At 33.4% G+C, this 17,679-nt stretch overlaps 1 protein-coding gene across 3 annotated transcripts in view; it reads left to right on the forward strand.

Annotated features, from left to right (window-relative positions):
* CEP85L (centrosomal protein 85 like) overlaps positions 1-17,679 on the forward strand; it is a 198,408-nt gene that overhangs the window by 115,889 nt on the left and 64,840 nt on the right. For all 3 annotated transcript variants that reach the window (XM_072765356.1, XM_072765367.1, XM_072765351.1), the window contains one exon: positions 14,826-14,947. In XM_072765356.1, the coding sequence (XP_072621457.1) occupies positions 14,826-14,947 (122 nt within the window). The remainder of the gene's footprint in view (positions 1-14,825; positions 14,948-17,679) is intronic.

Raw genomic sequence — 17,679 nt, forward strand, 5'->3', positions numbered from 1 at the left:
TTAGGTAGTTAGTTGGTAGAAATTCCTTTAAATTAGATGATCTTCTTTGAGAAAATGACCTAAGAACAGGAATTTTGCGGTGAGGGTTAGATCCTGAAACTGGATAAACATTCAGAGTGATATGAATGGCCACTCTAGCAACTGAAGGAGTAACGCTTATAGTTTAGATCAGGTGGTCTCTTCAACTGTGTGCTCCTCTGCACACAGAGGATGGGAGAGATAGCCTTACCCTAATTTAGTTCTGAGCTTTCATAGAAAGACATTGATAATGTCACCATTTAAGACAAGTCTTTGATTGCCTCAGGTGAGAACCTCTAAAATATAGTTGCTTCTCTTCTTCAGTTATACACTTAGCTTTCTTGAAGTTGTTAGAATACAAATTCAACTGATCCTTGATTTTTCAGTACAGATGCATTCTTGAAAAGGTTATGTAAAAGGGATTTTGATATGTGAAATTCACATTTACCTTATAAAGCAAGAGATGTAAAGTGTCCCAGTGGAAAAGATTAATAAGCCCAACTTCATAATATGTAGGCATTATAACTTTTTATCTTCAACTTAATGTACTTAGAGTTGTGCACTGGTTCTGATGCATCTCAGTAAGTCCATACTTCCTCTTTAAACCATCTCCAAATTAAAAGCTTATATAACAAAACAAAAGGATGTGAACATCTTCTCATCTGCTGTTTTCATTTGCCCTTTAGCTTAATTGATCAAGCATGGTAAGTGGTTTTCAGGACCAGTCCTAGTATTGGTATCAAGAAGATAATTTTGGCATAGTTATTCATTAGCCTTTCTTGCTAATACATACATTTTTATAGTTTATTGCGTATTTGGGATCATGTATATTTGAAGAATTGATTATTGACTCCAGCATTAGTATATTGACGTTTTTAAATCTAGCTTGAAAAAATAAATATATCTCTAAAATGCAAACTAAAGTTAAATTTGTTATACGGATTACTCAGAGATTTGCTGGGTCTGAAAGAAATAAGGCTAGACCTCAAGGGCAGGAAAGTATGATTTTTATTCAAATGTAGGTTTGTGCACTGATCTTTAAAGCATCTGTATTTTTCTGTTATGCGTGTCATTGCTCTAAAAAGGATAATTTTAAGTAATGATAATTTGGGAGATGATAGCTTTTTGTAATTGTAAATTTAGCAAAGATTGTCAAGTTTTTGTACTGAGTACCAGGGGTTATAAAAAAAAAAAAAATAAGGCCTGGCTTATGATACAGACTAAACTGGGAAAAGAATAACTGTCATAAGTACTATCATGATGATACTCTAATTATGGTATCTTTTGTGCTGTTGGAAATATTTAGAATTTTTTTGAAGGCTTAGAAACATACTTGAGGGGCTGTATTTTATTCATATTCTTTTGACTGGTTGTGCCCTGTGGGCCAGGTGTTGAACTAGACTTTAGGGATTAAAAAAATTTTCTAACATTTCTGATTCTAATACTTTTTAGAAAATTATATAAAGGGATGTTTGAACTGAATAGCAATTAACTTATGTTTTATACTCTATCTCTTCTCAACAATTTGCCCTGAGATTTTCCATTGTTATGTCTGGAAATCTTTTTTTAATAGTATTTTTAACATATTGAAAAAGAAAACATTTAATGGCCCATAGCTGCACTGTTAGAAAAGAAAAAGTAGTATACGGTCAAATAATCCAACTGATGTAAAGCAAAAGTCTGCTTCCTCTCTCCCCACAAGTTAACCATCTTCAATAGCTCCTTTTGTCTTTCTAGAAAAATCTTTTCCTGAATTTTAAAATAATATAATGTAGACAGTGCTTTGGTCCTAAAGCACTTTTATTATTATTATATTTTTCTTTTATCTCTTGATAGTAAAATGTGATATAGAACTTGAATAGAACATATTTTGGTAATCTGCTTTTAAAAATAAATGAAATATGGGGATCCCTGGGTGGCTCAGCGGTTTGGCGCCTGCCTTTGGCCCAGGGCGTGATCCTGGAGACCCCTGGATTGAGTCCCACATCAGGCTCCCTGCATAGAGCCTGCTTCTTCCCTCTGCCTGTGTCTCTGCCTCTCTCTCTCTCTCTGTGTCTCTCATGCATAAATAAAAGTTAAAAAAAAATAAATGATATATGTTAGTACTTATGCTGTAGCTCTAAGTAGGGTCTGGTTCTATAGTGTGGTGGTACATTTGTTATCTGTGACCTTGGGCAAGATCCCAGATAAATCCACATTATATTAAGTATTTCGTTTTGGTAGACTTCTATTCATTTCCATTTCATACAATATTCCTCTCATGAATTGTCGGTTATACCCCTATTTTTTTTCCAGTTTGGCTACCAATAGAAGTTGTCAGGTTAAATTTATTAAATTCTTCGGTTAGTATATCTCATCTAAAATATTTTAAAAGTATATTATAATGACAAAGGGTTTGGATAAAGCTATATTTTATAAATAAAAATTAATGATCGAATTTGAAGACTTAAGCTTCATTTTTTTTTAAATCTTCTAATTGACTTGCTTAAGGAAAATGATTTACTCCTCAGTCTTGAATATACCATTTTCCCCCTTCACTTTTGCATTATGACCGAAATGAGATCATGTTTTGTACACGAATCATTCCTTTATTGGCATTTTTAAGAAACATGGTAATAGTAACAAAGATTGCACTTTGTGCATCCACAGCAGATTTTTGAGAGGAAAAAGCTCCCTTCTTCCAAAAGAAAAGAGTTGATTTAATAGTAATTTAGTTGTTTAGCGAGGTGGGTATAAGTTATATTTTTAGGATTCTCTTTATTTTCACGCACATGTATTTTTAAGATAGAAAATACAGAAGTTTGCATGTGCAAAAATGCTGTTATCAATTTCTTTTTATATTTTTTTCAGAGTTTTTACCTCAAGTAATTCGATATATTTGCATTATTATTTCAGTATGGCAGATTAGGATGGCAAAGATAGCTAGCACTGTAGAATTAGTAACGGACAAATTGAAGAAATAATGAAATCATTAAAACGCAGTTCCTTCTATAATTTTAATTTCAAAAGTCAAGATGCAGACTTTAGTTTATAGTTGCTCACTAGGAAGAGGTTAGGGATGGAATTTTTTTAAATATGCTCTTTTGGTTTGAATTTTGTTAGAGAAAGTTTATGGTAATACACTAAATAATTACATGGGCTTAAGATACAGATTTTTTAATAAATGCACTTTTTTTTAGTAATAATATAGTAGGTAAGATACTGGTTTTATTTGAAAACACAGTTCTTTTAGTATAATCATATAGTCCATGTTTTTCCTATTTTTGGTGAATAAAAAGTTCTTTGAATTCTGTATGATTTATAGGTTTTTTTACCCCCATCTTTGTTACTGACCTTTGCGAATTTACTTTTGGGTCAAGTGTCATGATTCTTTTACTAAAAAACACTTGCAAACTATTGCTTCAGATAGACTATTCCAGGAGACTGAGGAAGATTTGCTGTGTTATGTGACATGTTGTGAGTGATGAACAAGCTAAGGAACAAAGGCAAATGAAGGAGAGATAACGAGCTTGAAGAATTGCAGGGACTGTATTGCAGTTAAGTGTGGTAGCACTAGATTATCTAAATTTAACAGTATTTGTCCAGGCTGAGGCCAAAGAATTTTGAACTATTTTGAGCTACAATATAGTAAGCTTATTTTAGAAGCATGTTTGACCATTAAGTGACATATTTTGGCAGCTTTTCACAGCATCTGGGTCTCATCTAAGTAGCATGTATTTGGTATTGTGGATGCCTGCTATATCTTTTCAATTATGAGAGTGGAATCGGCTATTTACAATAAAAGATACCTGTATGTGTGTTGTGGATCTATAAATCTGGATGGTTGGGGTCTAGATGCAGAAGAGTAATGATTCTTCTTTGGCTGGAAACTACTCTTTTCTTCTGTAAACCACCATTGCAACAATGTATCTCATGTATTTTGTAAGGAAAACATGTAAATGAGTAATTCCCTTCTCTCTTTGAATTTGGTAATTTGAATATAAAATACTTTGTAATCCCAAATATGTCTGGAAAATGTTTACTTGTAAAAAGTTGGCCTTTATCACCTGCACAGATTTTCAAATGTTTGTTCTTTTAGTGACATCCTTTCAAATTAGCTCACACAGTTACATGCCTTTATAATTATCTTTTAGATTTCGTGTTCATGTCTAGTTAGAGTTTTATTCTTATTCATAAGCTATAAATTATATATTAAGGTACCAGTGTCTCCTTGATTACTTATATTGGCTAGAGTCACATAGAAACACGACTTACTACTTGAAATACAGTATCTCAACAATTTTCTATTTTATTTATATGTGAATTTTGATACTTTTTTCCCAGAAATATTCAAAGACCTCTTCAGTGTGTCTTATTCAGCTTCCTTTTTTTTTTTTAAAAGATTGTATTTATTTATTCATGAGAGATACACACACACACAGAGAGAGAGAGAGAGAGAGAGAGAGAGAGGCAGAGACACAGGCAGAGACACAGGCAGAGGGAGAAGCAGGTTCCATGCAGGAAGCCCGATGCGGGACTTGATCCTAGGACTTGGGGATCATGCCCTGAGCCAGGGCAGATGCTCAACCACTGAGCCACCCAGGCGTCCCTCTTATTCAGCTTCTATCAAAATAGTACCTATGTTTTCTAGAAGGTAAAAATGTGTATTTTACTATCTATACATATCTGCCACAAAATGGTATGCGTCTCATGACCAGTTATGATTTATAAACTAGAAATTCTTAATTGTTTCCTAACTACTCGGGATAAAAATGTGTTAAAAAATGTATTGCTAATAAGCTAAATGTGTTTATAATGGCCTATATAAAATCTCCTTTTTTCATATTAGGGAGTGGGGTTGTCCTCTTTCTTAAGAGAAACCTTCTGTGTTTTAGAGTATTAACAACTCTTAAGAATCAGCTTGTAGGTGGATGTGGAGGAGGAAAAATAGTTTTTCCTTTACCTTCCTGAATTCTTGGCTGACATGAGACAGTTATAATAGTAAAAGACAAATGAACAAGACAAAAACAGAAGTTTATTAACATATGTACCTCATGTACACATGGAAGATATACAGGGGAAAATGAAGAACTCATTAAGAGGCAGATTGAGAATTCAGGATTAAATGCCATATTAATGAGGAAAGTTGGGGTAGGATGGATATAGGCCTCTAAGGGGAGAGTGAATGATTTTTAGGAAGGATTCATGGGCCCTTAGAAGAATAGATGGGAAATATGGTAGTTAGTCTGTGAGAAAGTTTGAGTGCAGCATTGGTTACAAGTCTCCTTTTCTGTGGTAAGAACCAGTCCTCCCATGTTGATGAAATTTCCAGAGAGGAGATTTAGGACAGTTGAGGTCCTTTTGGAAGATCTGCCTTTAGGCAGATAAATGGGAGTTCAGAGAAAGCTTCTCCCAACATTTGCTTTTTTTCAAGTGCCTGTGGCTCAAAATAATGTGTCTGAGTGGCATATTTTGGGGTGACATGTCCAGAATTCCTACAGCCATATTTTGGGGTGGCGTGTTCTGCTACCCTTCATTATCAGTTTTGTTCTTGCATTCTTGATGTACACCATTTACTTCATCTGATCTTTTATCTCTTGATTATTTGCAGATCTGGGATCCCTGGGTGGCGCAGCGGTTTGGCGCCTGCCTTTGACCCAGGGCGTGATCCTGGAGACCCGGGATCGAATCCCACGTCAGGCTCCCGGTGCATGGAGCCTGTTTCTCCCTCTGCCTGTGTCTCTGCCTCTCTCTCTCTCTCTGTGACTATCATAAATAAATAAAAATTAAAAAAAAAAAAGATTATTTGCAGATCTAAGATAGCACCACAGTGATGAATAGATACGAAATTATCCCCAGGATATAGTGCATTATATCCTCTTCAGTACACTTTTGAGTACTTAAGTATTCTCCCCTAGCAAACAAAGCATTCATTTTCCCTTAGCCCTACTTTTAAGGAAGAGAGAAAAATAAAGTGTATATAATCTCTGTGGTTATTATGTATATATTTGTTTTAGTTGAAGTCTAACATATATACAGTATAGTATATGACTATACTAATACATATACTATGTTTTAGTCTTCAGTGTAATAATAGCTCCATTCTAGTTAAATAATGTATTTGTCCTTGTACACACCACTCAGGTCAAGATACAAAAAGTTTGCCAAATGAATTTAACATGAGCCTCTTTGTATAGCAACACCCCACCCATTTTCACTGGTCTTACTATTATTATCATTGAATAAGTATTAGGTATGGCTCTTTGGATTCTTTTGCCTTACATAATGTCTCTGAATCTCATCTGTGTTGTTGAGTATCTTTTTTATCGCTGCGTAGCCTATGTTCTATACCTATACTACACTGAATTATTCATTTCTTTGTTGACACATTTGGGTCACCTCAAATTTATGATAAATTCTTTTTACTTCTAGTATCGCAGAATAGGATATATATAATTATTTACCTGTAACCATTTTAGAAAAGTAAACTTTATTGAGATATTTAATGAACAAAAAACACCTTTTTTAAATAGGCATAACTAATATACAGTAAAGCTGAACCTTTAAAAATATATAGTTTGTGTTTTGAAAAACGTATATAGTCATGCATGCCATAATCATGTTGTACATTTCTCTCACCCTAGAAAGTTACCTTTTCCCCTTTTGTAGTCAGCACCCAATCCCAGCCCTGACAACCACTGATCTGATTCCTATAGTGTTGCTATTTCCAGATGTCATATAAATAAAATCAGCCAGTGTATAACCTTTTAAGTATGGCTTCTTTCACTTAGCGTAATGCTTTTGAAATTCATCGATTTGCACATTATCAAAAAATGTTATCAGTTGTTTCTGTGCTGAGTCATATTGCATTTTCGGGATGTAGAACAGTTTTTGCATCCATTTATCAATTAATGGATTGATATGGTTTCTAGTTTGGGATGATTATTAATACACATTTGTCTACAGGTCTTTGTAGAAAATGGTTTTACTTCTCTTGGTTAAATACCAAATTCAGTTCCTCATTTATTTAGCTTTGCCCTGTTTTTGAAAACCAGTTGAGCAAGTGAAATAAGTCAGATGAGAAAGACAAATACTGCGTGATGTTCCTTATATGTGTAACCTAAAAAAGCCAAACTCATAGAAACAGACTAGAATGGATGTTATCAGAGACCAAGTGGTGGGGAAGTGAGGAGATGTTGGCCAAAGAGTATAGACTTCCAGTTATAAGATGAATAAATTCTGGGAATCTGATATACAGCGTGGTTATGATAGTTAATAATACTATATTATGTACTTGAAACTTGCTGGAAGAGTAGATCTTAAATGTTTTCCCCATAGGAGAATAAGCATGGTAATTATTTTAGGTGGTGAAGGTGTTGGCTAACTGTAATGTAATCATTTTACAGCATATTAAGTCAGCAGTTGTATCTTAAATCTGTACAATGTTATATATTAGTTATATTTCTATAATCTGGGGGAAGAACGGCCAATGAGAAGAATTCTTACATCTTCACTCTATGTCAATACTACAGTTTTGCAAGACATTACCATTAGGGATGGTGGGTAAAGTATACATGGGATCTCATTGCATTAGTTTTTATAACTGCATGTGAATCTATAGCTATCTCAAAAAGCTTAATTAAAAGAAACGCAAATTGACCAATATGGTTAGATCTATTTGTGGATCTTTATTCTGTTCCATTGGTTTGTTTATCACTCTCATGAATACTGTAGCTTTATATAATAAGTCTTGAAATTGAGTATTGTAAGTTCTTTACATTTCTTCTTTTTTTTTTTAGTTCTTTACATTTCTACAGAAGTTTTGGAATCAGTTTGTCAACTTCTAAAAACACCTGCTGGGATTTTAATTGGGATTGTGTTTAATCTATAAATCAGTGTAGGGGCAATTGGTATATTAATACTGAAATACATCTCTCCCTTAAAATATTTTTTTTGGCAATTCCTTAGTGATATTTTATAGTCTTAAGTGTACAGATCTTGAATATATATTGTTAAACTTTTATCTATTTCATGTTTTATGGATATAAATTATATTGAAAAATTTAAATTTGCAGTTATATGTTAGCATATAGAATTACGATTATTTATTTTTATATTGACCTTGAGTTGTTCAGCCTTGCTACAATTACTTATTCTAGTACATTTTTAAAATTAGTCTACTAATGTGGTAAGTTGCATTCCTGGGATAAACCTAAGCCATATTATCTGTCTATATCTCTGTGTATTTTAATTGATTTTGTTAAGAGCTTTTATATTGTGATTACGAGAGATGATGAGCTGTAGTTTTCTTTTAACTACTGTTTTATCTGGCTTTGATATTGGAGTAATATTGATGACCTCATAAAATGAGTTGGGAAATGTTCCCTTTTTTGAGTTTGTGAAGATTGGTGTTAATTCTTTAAATGTTTCATGGAATTCTACAGTGAAACTATTTGCCTAGAGATTTTTCAGGAGTCTTTTTTTTTTTCTTAATTATACATTCAGTTACTCTTCAGTTACAGGGCTAGTTGAATGATCTAATTCATGTTGGATGAATTTTGATAGTTGTACTTTTTGAGATAATACACGTTTCACTGTGTTGTTAAATGTGTATGTGTAGAGTTGCTCCTAATAACTCCCTTCTTGTTCTTTTCATATGTACCGGCTCTGTAGTGATAGCCTCCATTTCATTCCTGATGCTGGTGATTTCTGTTGTGTCTTCTCCCTTTTTCCTTTTCCAGTCTAGCTGGAGCTTTGTCAATTTTATTGATCTTCAGAAAGAATTAGCTTTTTCATCTATTGGTTTTTCCCCATTTGTTTTTCTCTTTTAAACTTAGTGAATTTCTGTTCTTACACTTATATTCTTCTATCTGCTTGCTTTGGGGGGTGTATTTTGTAGTTTCTAAAAGATGGTATTGATTTGAAAGACCTTTCCTCTTTTCTAGTTTAACTCGTATTCTAAATTCTTCTCTTGGTCCTGTGTTAGCTGCATCTCACAAATTCTGATATGTTTTCAATTTCATTCAGTCAAGCTATGTATTATTTAGAAATGTGTTTTTAAAATAGTGATGCTGTTTTAATGTGAATTTCTGTTTGCTGCAAAGTGTATTGTATTAAATCTTCTTGATTCATAACATGATTTATTATTTGAGCCTTGTTTTGTACCTTTCTCAAAAATTTTTCTTTCACTGTTTTTTCTTAATATTTAGGGGGAAACTACCTGTAAAATTAGTACTTTATTTAATAAGTAGTAGACTCATTTTTGGTAATTGATATTTTCTTAGAAAGTTGTCCATTTCATATGAAGATTTAGATTTATTGATATGCTGTATAAATCACAATACAGTTTAAAGTGTTCTCTGCATAACTAGTTTTAAATATATATATAGTCTCATATAGACACTACACATATACATAAGTATATACATACGTATATGAGAGGAAGAGATAGTCTCTTTTGTAGCTACTCAACTTTGATGTTGAGAAAGCAGCCATAGATCGTATGTAAGAGAATGAATATGGCTATGTTTCAGTAAAATTTTAGTTACGGACCCTGATTGTTAAATTCTGTGTAATTTTCCTGTATCATAAAATACTTTTCTTTTGATTTTCAGCCATTTAAAATTATAAAACCTATTTCTGGTTTGCATACAAAAAGGTGGTGAACTGGATTTGCCAAGCCCTCTTCTACTTAATTTTTCTATTTCAGAAGACATAGTATAAGATCCTCATTGTGATTGTGGATTCATTTGTTCATTTTTTAAAACATTTTGTTTATTTAATAAGCTCTACATCCAGTGTGGAGCTGAAACTTATGACCCCAAGATCACTTCACATATTCCTGCGACTGAGCCAGCTAGGCACCCTCCTCCATTTATTTTTAATAGTTTTTCTTCATATGAGGTTTACTGTGACTATTTTATCATCTTGGTGAATTTGCTTTTTACCAATATAAAACTTTCTCATTTTTAAATTTTTATATAATTCATCTAAGGATTTTAAAAAATTTAACCATTTTTGGGGTTATGATTTTATGATACCCAAGAATGATATTGCTATTCCTGCTTATATTTTGTTCGTGTTAGTCAGTATTGTGCAAGAGTCTGCAAACCACATTAACTCCTAATCTACAATAAAACAAAACATTAATCTTTATCTTGGGATTGATTTTTTTCAATAACTTTCAGTGTGAAGGCTTCAAGGCAGTTTTACTTGGTCTTTCTTCTTGCACATATGTTGATGTTCTAAAACTAAGATAGTGCTATCCAGAACTGTAAAGTGCATTTGTGTATACTCAAAGTTCCTATTGTGTCATTGTCAGGGAAAAAAGCTCTTTTGGGTACAGTGTGTGGAAACTAATAGTTGATGCTAATAAGATTTCATAATTTATCTTCAACTTCTCAAATATGTAATTAGAAGATAGTTCTTACCTTATAAATAAAGGGGAGGAAGGATTTAACATGTGCTGACATATTACATTGGCAGTTTTTAAAGAAAAACCTCTGAAATGTGGCACCTGGGTAGCTCTGTCAGTTAAGCATCTGCTGTCAGCTCAGGTCGTGATTCTGGGGTTCTGGGATTGAGTCTTGCAAGCCAACCCTCTATCCCCACCCCCACTCAATGGGAAGTCAACTGTTTCTCTCCCTCTACCTCTCCCCCTGCTTATGCTCTCTCTTTCTCAAGTAAATCTTTCTTTTAAGGAAAAAACCCCCACAAAAGAATAACCCCTGAGAGACTCTAATATGGAAATGTGAAGAACCAATTTGAACATAATCTAATTCCCTTCTTATTCTTCAACCCTTTGTTTTAGAACTTAAAAAATGTGTTTTCAGGATAGATAATAATCCTATGCTATTTCTGTCAGATTCTCTTTCAACCTTGCCAAGACTGAAGTCTGAACTGGTATAACTTATAATAAAAATAAATTTTCACAGTTGTTCCTTTTCTGTGTATCTTTAGTAAAAGTATTGCATCGTTTATATCGTATGCAAAATCATAAAGGTACTGTGGCTACCTTGTTCTTTGAGACTTTATAATATGATTTAAAAAAATCATTTAAGAATCTATTTCAAATTGCATTTTATAACTTTAATATAGATTTATTACATAAATATATGGGCTTATTATAAAAGCCTTAGATGAGAATTGTCTCTGTAATTGCCATTTTTAGTGATAGTCAGATAGAAACAATTTTAAATTACTTGTAAGCTCACCTGCATCATTTGGTTGTGTATCAGATTTTGTTCTCCTTTTTAAACTCCTTTTTATGAATTAGGAGTTTTTTTTTTTTTAAGATTTTATGTATTTATTCATGGAGACACAGAGAGGTAGGCAGAGACACATAGGCAGAGGGAGAAACAGGCTCTGTGTAGGAAGCCCGATGTGGGACTCGATCCCAGGACCCCAGGATCACGCCCTGAGCCAAAGGCAGACCGTCAACTGCTGAGCCACCCAGGTATCTCAGGGTTGAAGTTTAGTAAGGAAGACTATCATACTGCTGATTTGGTAATTCTTTGTATATTACCTTTTTTAAAAAAACTGAGATATAATTGACATTTAACATTATATTAGTTTCAGGTGTATAACATAATGACTTAGTATTTGTATATGCTGTGAAATGATCACCACTATGTCTAGCTACCATCCGTCACTATATGAGATTGCAAAAAATTTTTTCTTAGAATGGGAACTTGTAATATTTATCTCAGCACCTTTTAAATATTATTGCATCTTAATTATAGGGGAAGACTCTCTTTTCTTCGTTTTCTTTATTCCTATTTGCTCAGTTTCATAGCTCAATTTTGACTTATTTTGTTTCCCAAAGAGTTTATTTAGATCAAGGGAGCTACAAATCAGAAGAATAAATTTTCATACTTTGTTTTATGTATACTCATAGAAGTATCTGGCAGGTACCTATAGCAGTCCATTCTGCCAATGATTCAAGTGCTATACACGAAGTGGTATTATAGTTATTTGCTTTTCTCTTGCAAACCTATTTTTTTCTTTCTCTTTCCTCTGTCTTTTCTTGATGCCAGTGAGTGTTTCAAAATAAGAAAAGGCTTCTCCTTAGAAAGTTGTCAGCCCTGGGGAAATTCTTTAGCAGATGACTTATAAAGAGTAGAATAGTTAATGTCTTCTTTATAAGATCATCATCTGTTGCCTGGGCACTTTTTGTTGTTGTTGTTGTTGTTGTTGACTTTTTTGAGCTGTGGGCGCTTGGCTTACTGAAATAGGCACAAGATACAGGAGGTAAAACATAGCTTCATATATTATGGCATTAGTCATTACCACATGATGTGTGGTAATCAGAAATGGAAGAACCTTTTTTAGATCTTTAGAAGAGGAAACTATAGATCCTTAAGGTACCAGAGAAATTTTTTGGTTAGGCATGAGAACAATATACAAAAACCAGTATTTAAAAGATTTTTCAACTGATACCAGGATATCGATCAATTTATAACTCAGTATATATTGAGCTGTATAATCACTTTTAGTCACCAAATAAATGAAATATTTAGTGTTGTAAATTATATCACAAATGGTTTACCAAATCATTCTGATAATTTCTAAATCTTATATTGAGTTTTGGAATTGTTGATATGGTCTTTTATTTTGCTTAGCTTTTACTAATTTTAATGAATTCCTATTTGAGCTATAACTTGACAAAATAAATTTCATCAAGTCACTTATCCACTAAATTGATAGTCATTAAGTAGCATGGACTTGCAGTAAGTAGAGACTTTTTCATAATATCATCAATATTGTTTATGGTGCTGAATCCTATCTCAGTTCCTAAGAGTAGTTACTTTCAAAAATCTTTTTCAGCTCTTGTGATATGAAATGTTGTGAATACCTTATTTAGGCCATAGTAGAAGCAGTGTAACAATGTGGAGCTTAAGAGCACATGCTCTTTTGTCGGGTTGCTGAGGTTTAAATCCTTGTACTGCCAACTAAATATAAGCTGATAGGTAGTGTTGAGATGGGAAAATTTTGGAGGATTGACTAGTGCAGTGCAGGGAACCAAGCAATCAGAAAGGATGCCATTTATGGATGGAGCATGTTGAAAGCCCCTTTTAATGCCATGAACTCTGTTGGATAGTGGAGAGGAGCTTCAGGAGGTTTGGGGATCAGTAGTTACCAACCACAGTAAAAACATTCTTGTACTATAGCAACTAACATACCTGTGCTAGGGCATATGGCTGAATGTCAGGCTGGGTTGTAATGTAGGCAAAGGAAAGAACAAAATTCAGAGACAGGATTTCTGACTAACTTGCCCCTATAACACTATGTCATTTAGTGTTAATCTGTTTGCCCCTATGGTAAAGTTATATACCCTCTTATCTCTTGTTTTCTATTTTTCCTACTCTGTTCATCTTGTTTTGTCTGTCTTCTGTCTGAAACATCCTATCCTTGTATTAGTTGAAAATCATCTTAGAGGATTAATCCAGGACTAGTTGATGTCATAAAATTAGTAGTTTATTCAGAAGTAGGTCTTACCAGTAGCATCTTGGAAAACAAAGGATAAAAATATCACTGCGCATTGGAATCTTCCTAAAGTTGCTTTGGAGTGTTCTGTAGGATTACTTAGCTTGCCAAGAAATTCATGTTCCTACTTGTTTACCAATTGTATTAGTTTCCTGCAGCTGCCATAACAAAGGATACAACTGGGTAGCTTACACAGCAAAAATGTATTGTCTCACAGTTTTGGAAGTTAGAAGTTCAGAATCAGCATGTTGGCTGAGTTGGTTCCTTCTGAGGGCAAGGAAGAAGAATCTGTTTCAAGTGGTTTCTGGTGGTTTGCTGGCAGTCTTTTGTGTTGCTCGGTGTGTAGATGCATCACCACCATACCATCTCTGCTTTCATCTTCAGATGGTTTTCTTTCTTTATTTCTTTACATAGTCTTCCTCTGCACATATTTATATTCAAATCTCCTCTTTACATAGGACACCAGTCATTTTGGATTAGGGTCTACTTCAATGACTTCATCTTAACTTGACTATATCTGTATAAAGACCCTATTCTCAAAGAAGATTAAATTCTGAGGTACCTGGGGGTTAGACTTCAGCATATCTTTTTGAGAAGACACAATTCAATCTATGACTACTAGTATATTAAGGTTTTCTTTTTTGTTTGTTGTAGTCATATGAATTTGAAGAAATCTGCCATATTGGTTATTATCAGTGTTGAATTCATTGTAAATATTTAAAATTTCTTAAATTCTAAGCAGGTTTTTTCTAAATTATGTAATTTACACTGGAGGCCAGTAATCACCCATCCAGATTATACTTTGTTAAAGTCATATTTGGTATAAATATGTTGACTATTTTGTAAAAATATTTTTGCTTTTGAAATTTTAATATAAGTAAGTGTGATGTGATGGATGACAATTTGAAGCCTGCATACTACAGGAACTATTTTTATTTTCTTGTGGAAACCTTTCCTATGATGTTTGTCTAGTCTAACTATGGTACATTTCCTTCTTCCTTAGGCAGTGAGTGGTTAATCCCTTATTTCCAGAAAGCTTCCACAAGATAAAGATATTTCCAGAAAGCCTCCACAAGATAAAGATAACTTATTTATAGTATTACAATAAGCCAGATTAAATATTCTGTTGTCACCAGTTCATAGACTTGTACTTTACTTCAGAACTTCCTTGAAATTCTTCAAGTTATGTTGTATTCACAAGTGTGATTTCAGATAGTCTTAAAAAAATTAAAGGGAAAATTCTCTCTTTTTAAAATGAGAATTATTGGGAAAATATTAGATGATACTTAAATATTCCCTTTAGACACTTTTAGTATACTAATAGTGTAAATATATTTGTGCAGGTTTTGTCCGGATCGTCTCGTCAAAGTTATTCACCTTCTGGCTATCAGGATTTCAGTAAGTGGGAATCAGTGCTGAAAATAAAAGAAGGACTTCTAAGGCAGAAAGAAATTGTAATTGATCGGTGAGTCTTTTTTTTAAGTACTAAATATTTCAGACATACAGAAAATGTAGATTACTAAAACAACCTTTGTATCCATTACTTAGAGTTTAAGAAATCAAATCTTACAAATATATTGATGTCTCATGTCTGTCCCTCCCTCAGCCTACCCCAGTTAAGAACCTTTGTGAGAACTGAGGACTGGTCTGTTGGTCTTTCTGTTTTCTACCACGCTCCCATTTACATTAGAGTAACCCATTTGGTCTTTTTTATACATGTAGAAAGTTAGCTGCAATGCTAATGAGCTATCAAGGCTATAAACTGTATCTTTGTGTTTTAAACTTAGAAACTATCAAATTGGAAAGCTACTTTAAAGTGCTAATATTTTAACTAATGTATGTTATGTTAGATCTGAAGAAGAAAAAAAATTAAAAAAAAAGATCTGAAGACAAAAAAGCTATCAAAATCAGGGATGTTTAAATTAAATGACTTACAGATAAGCATTTGAGAAATTTGGGGGGACAGTCCAAAAATTTTGCATTTTTGAGTCTAAAGCTCTGAAAAACAAGTTTTTTTTATACTTAATAGAGTCTCCTGATTATTTTGAGCAATAATTGTTAATATTAATTATATTATTTTGGATGTATGTTGGTTCTACATAATTTATGTATACTTTGGAGTCAACTTGTGTACCATGGTGATGGGGGAAATCATTTGAGGAGGCTTTTTTTTTTTTTTTTAACTGCTAGTTACTGCTTATTAACTTGTGCTTATTTGAGATTAAAGTAGTAGACATTTTAGCCTTAAAATTAAATCTGAGTTGAAACCACTAAATATATTTAATAGTCAAAATTTGAAAAGGTTTCACTTAGAAATTTACCAGTATTAAGCAGAACCTACTGGAGTATAAACTAGAGTACAAACATCTGAACTTTTTCTTCTCTGCTGTGTTCCCAGCATCTTGAACAGAGCCTGGCACACAGTATATGCTTAATGCTTGATCCTTGGTGAGGCAGGAGAGAAGGACTTGATAGACAAGTTAGCCAGAGTAAAAAAGCCGTTTTGATTTTAGGCTGACCCTTAACCTAAAAATCAGCAAGCCATAAAAGAATCACAGGACCTAACTCAGAAAATACCACAAACAATTCATCTATGATAGTTAGAAATGCATATAATTACAAACATAATCTATTAAAAATATATATTTCCCAACTTTCTATACTATAGAAGATACTAAGGAAATAATCCAAAAATAATTCAGATTTCTCAGTTTTGCAGTTCTTTATGCAGTCTCATTCACCTCTGCAGTGCCCTTCTTATACCTAGTTTTAGAGTATGAGGATTTAATGAATGAATGCATGTAAAAGCCCTAATACTGCCTCATGCATGGGTGCCATTAGCAAATAGTAGCCACATATACGTGATTTGTAAATAACGGTTGTTTCTGTAGAGCTTGTCTCTCCTTAGCAGACTCCAGACCCCCTCACAGAAGAGACTGTTTCTTGACATTTCATTACTCATAATAGGTCTTCACCAGCATTCATTCAGGAGAAAAAGCTTCATTTTAATGGCAAAGAGGTTAAGGTTGCTGGTTAACCCATGCTGTTACTGATACTGGTAGTTTAATGGTCTGCACTTTGTAGTTAGCTTTTGCTGGTGGATTGGTCAGATAGAATTTAGAAGTAAGTCAATGCACTTGAGACTGATCCAGAGAGGAAACCCTTACACCTTCTGCAATGACATAGGGAGTTAATGTGATTAGTAAATGACACTGGCAGTATAGAGGGGAATTCTCATTTTGTTATTACTTGCAGTGTGCAGTATATATATTTATTTAATTGTGTGTGAAAGTAAAATCATATTGTAATTGTAGTAGTAAGCTTTTAAAATCAGTAATGCATTCTTTGGTATAGTATGGATGCTTTTTTATTGAATTCATAATGTCCTTCTAATTCATCTGCTTTATAAGCTAAGATTTATGATCAGATTTCTCAAAGCAAAGCTAAGATGTACATACTGTAGTTATTAAAGTTATTGAAACTCTGGCTTTACAAATTTGATTGGTTAACATGAGATTTTGTTCATTTTTCTTTGAGAGGGACCCCATAATGCAAGAGTAGTTATTTTCTATCACAGGTATTGAAGTGAGATTTGATTATTTTTATCAGCTAATTTGAGCATTTAGATAGTTTTTTTTAAATTTTTATTTATTTATGTTAGTCACACAGCAAGAGAGAGAGAGAGAGAGGCAGAGACAGAGGCAGAGGGAGAAGCAGGCTCCATGCACCGGGAGCCCGACGAGGGATTCGATCCTGGGTCTCCAGGATCGCGCCCTGGGCCAAATGCAGGCGCTAAACCGCTGCGCCACCCAAGGATCCCTAGATACAGTTTTAATAGTTCATTTCTATCTAAATTATTTTGATTGCTTATAACGAGGCACATAGTATTTTAGAATTAATTTCTAAATCCACAATAGACTGTTGAACGATGTGTCGGTTAGGGATCTCAACCTCTTGCACAGTTGAAAATCCATGTGTAATTATTGATTTCCCAGAACTAACATGCTAATGATCTGGAGCCCTACTGATAACATAAGCAGTCCATGTATTGTATGTTTTATGTATGATATATTGTACTCTGTAACAAACTAGAGAAAAGAAAATCTTATTAAAATCCTAAGGAAGAAAAATACATTTAACAGTATTCTGTATTTATTGAAAAAAATCTGCACGTAAGTGAATCTATGCAGTTCAAAC

This window comes from Vulpes vulpes, chromosome 1 (assembly GCF_048418805.1).
Source record: "Vulpes vulpes isolate BD-2025 chromosome 1, VulVul3, whole genome shotgun sequence".
Lineage (NCBI taxonomy): Eukaryota > Metazoa > Chordata > Mammalia > Carnivora > Canidae > Vulpes > Vulpes vulpes.